The sequence below is a fragment of the Ochotona princeps genome, chromosome 9 (genome assembly GCF_030435755.1).
Source record: "Ochotona princeps isolate mOchPri1 chromosome 9, mOchPri1.hap1, whole genome shotgun sequence".
Classification (NCBI taxonomy): domain Eukaryota; kingdom Metazoa; phylum Chordata; class Mammalia; order Lagomorpha; family Ochotonidae; genus Ochotona; species Ochotona princeps.
In genome coordinates this window covers 78858549-78860406 of record NC_080840.1, presented here as the reverse complement: position 1 = coordinate 78860406, position 1858 = coordinate 78858549, and the positions used below count along the sequence as shown (strand labels likewise).

Here is a 1858-nt window from a genome sequence, read left to right as displayed (position 1 = left end):
GATTGGTGGAGCACTGGCCATTGCAGTCACATGAGGAGTGAATCATCGGACGGAAGATCTTCCTTTCTGTTTCTCCTCTTCTCTGTATATATGACTTTGCAATAAAAAAATAAATAAAACTTTTTTTAAAAGATGGTTGGTAAGCTTAGAGATGACACAGAGAATCCACTCTGACAACAGGAAAAATGCAGGGACAAATGAAGAAGACAAAGATAATATAAAATATTTTAAAAATTGACAATAAAGAATATAACAAAATGAAACTTTTCATAAACTGCTCAATGGTTTACTCAAATGGGAAAAATACTCAGCAAAATTTTGACCTTTCAAATGATTTATTTACCGGTAGCTGTATTTATAACACTTTATATTACGATAGTTTTAAATTCACAGCAAAAAAATTGAAGCAGTGGTACACAGTCCATATACAACCCTTGTTCCATTTTCCTACTTCAACACGTGTTAGTACCTTAGTCCCAATGAACTTCACCTGTCTTCTGCTAGTCTTTTTAAAGGGAGGTGAGTTTGGAGCTCTAATGTTTAGGTCTGCTGCCCTTTCCCACCAGGTCCAAATGCATAGCACAAGGATGGGAATAAGACTGTTTTCTTGAAGACTATGCACATGGCTCTCTTGATGTCGCTGTTCCTCAGGCTGTAGATAAAGGGGTTGAGCATGGGGGTGACCATTGTGTATACCAATGAGGCCAAGGCAATCTTCCCAGCAGAGCCAAAGAAAGCTAAACTGAGATACAAACCAAGGGCTGTTCCATAAAATAAGCAAACGATTGTCAGATGAGAGCCGCAGGTGGAGAAGGCTTTGTACCTGCCACCTGGAGATGGGACCCTCAGAATGGAGGACACAATTTTATAATAAGAGAAAAGGATCCCTGACAAAGGGAGGAAGCCATATATGATGCTTGCAATACATGTGATTATGTCACTGCTGAGAGTGTCAGAGCAATTAAGGTTGAGAAGTTGAGTGGGGTCACAGAAGAAATTGGAAATTTCCACTCCCTTGAAGCAGGTAATTTGGAAGACCATAACATTATAAAGTAGGGAATCGAACAGACTGGCCACAAATGACAGCAAAAGTAGGATTCCACAGCGATGGGAATTCATGATGACCTGGTAATGCAAGGGGTGACAGATGGCAACAAACCGGTCATAGGCCATCACTGTGAGGAGCAAATCATCCATGCATCCACATGTAATAAAGACAGACATCTGAGTCAGGCAGCCAGCATAAGAGATGACCATGCTGTGGGTGAAGATGTCCACAATCATCTTGGGAACTGTCGTGGAAATGAACCCCACATCAGCCAAGGACAGGTTGCAGAGGAAGAAGTACATGGGTGTGTGCAGGTGGGAGTCTGAGGTGACAGCCAGGATGATAAGCAGGTTCCCAAGCACTGTGACCAGGTAGATGGAGAGGAACAGTCCCAGGAGGAGGGGCTGTAGCTCTGGATCCTCTGAGAAGCTCATGAGATGGAATTCTGAGACAACATGTGTGAGATTTCTGGTTTCCGTATCACCTAGGAACCTTGTGTAAAAGAGAATAGCATGAGTTCCTGGGAAGTCAGGTATATGGCAATTGTACATATTTTCAGTGGATATAACACATGGATAACTCTCAACTTGGTAGAATAAATAGGATGGAAGAGAAGGTTTTTCTAGCAATATTGTTTTGAAATTCATGAGTACTGAACCATATTTTCTCCCCAAGTTTCAAGACATCCAGCTCTAGTCCATGCTTGGCAGTGATACAAGCTCTGCCTTCTGTCTCAACAGTCACAAACTCAACCATCTGCAGCATTTTCACAATTGGTTTCTGCTATGCTGACCTTCTTTTGTATACCTT

The 1858-nt window shown here is 41.8% G+C and overlaps 1 protein-coding gene across 1 annotated transcript; it reads right to left on the bottom strand.

The window, feature by feature from the left end:
* Nucleotides 1-540: 540 nt before the first annotated feature.
* On the bottom strand, nucleotides 541-1524 carry LOC101530505 (putative gustatory receptor clone PTE01). Its single transcript, XM_012930906.3, has one exon. The coding sequence runs from the start codon at nucleotides 1480-1482 to the stop codon at nucleotides 541-543; it is 942 nt and encodes a 313-aa protein (XP_012786360.2). The 5' UTR covers nucleotides 1483-1524.
* Nucleotides 1525-1858: the final 334 nt, after the last annotated feature.

What these genes read in the sequence shown, in the direction of transcription:
- LOC101530505 (XM_012930906.3), bottom strand. Translation starts at nt 1,482, where the DNA reads ATGAGCTTCTCAGAGGATCCAGAGCTACAGCCCCTCCTCCTGGGACTG.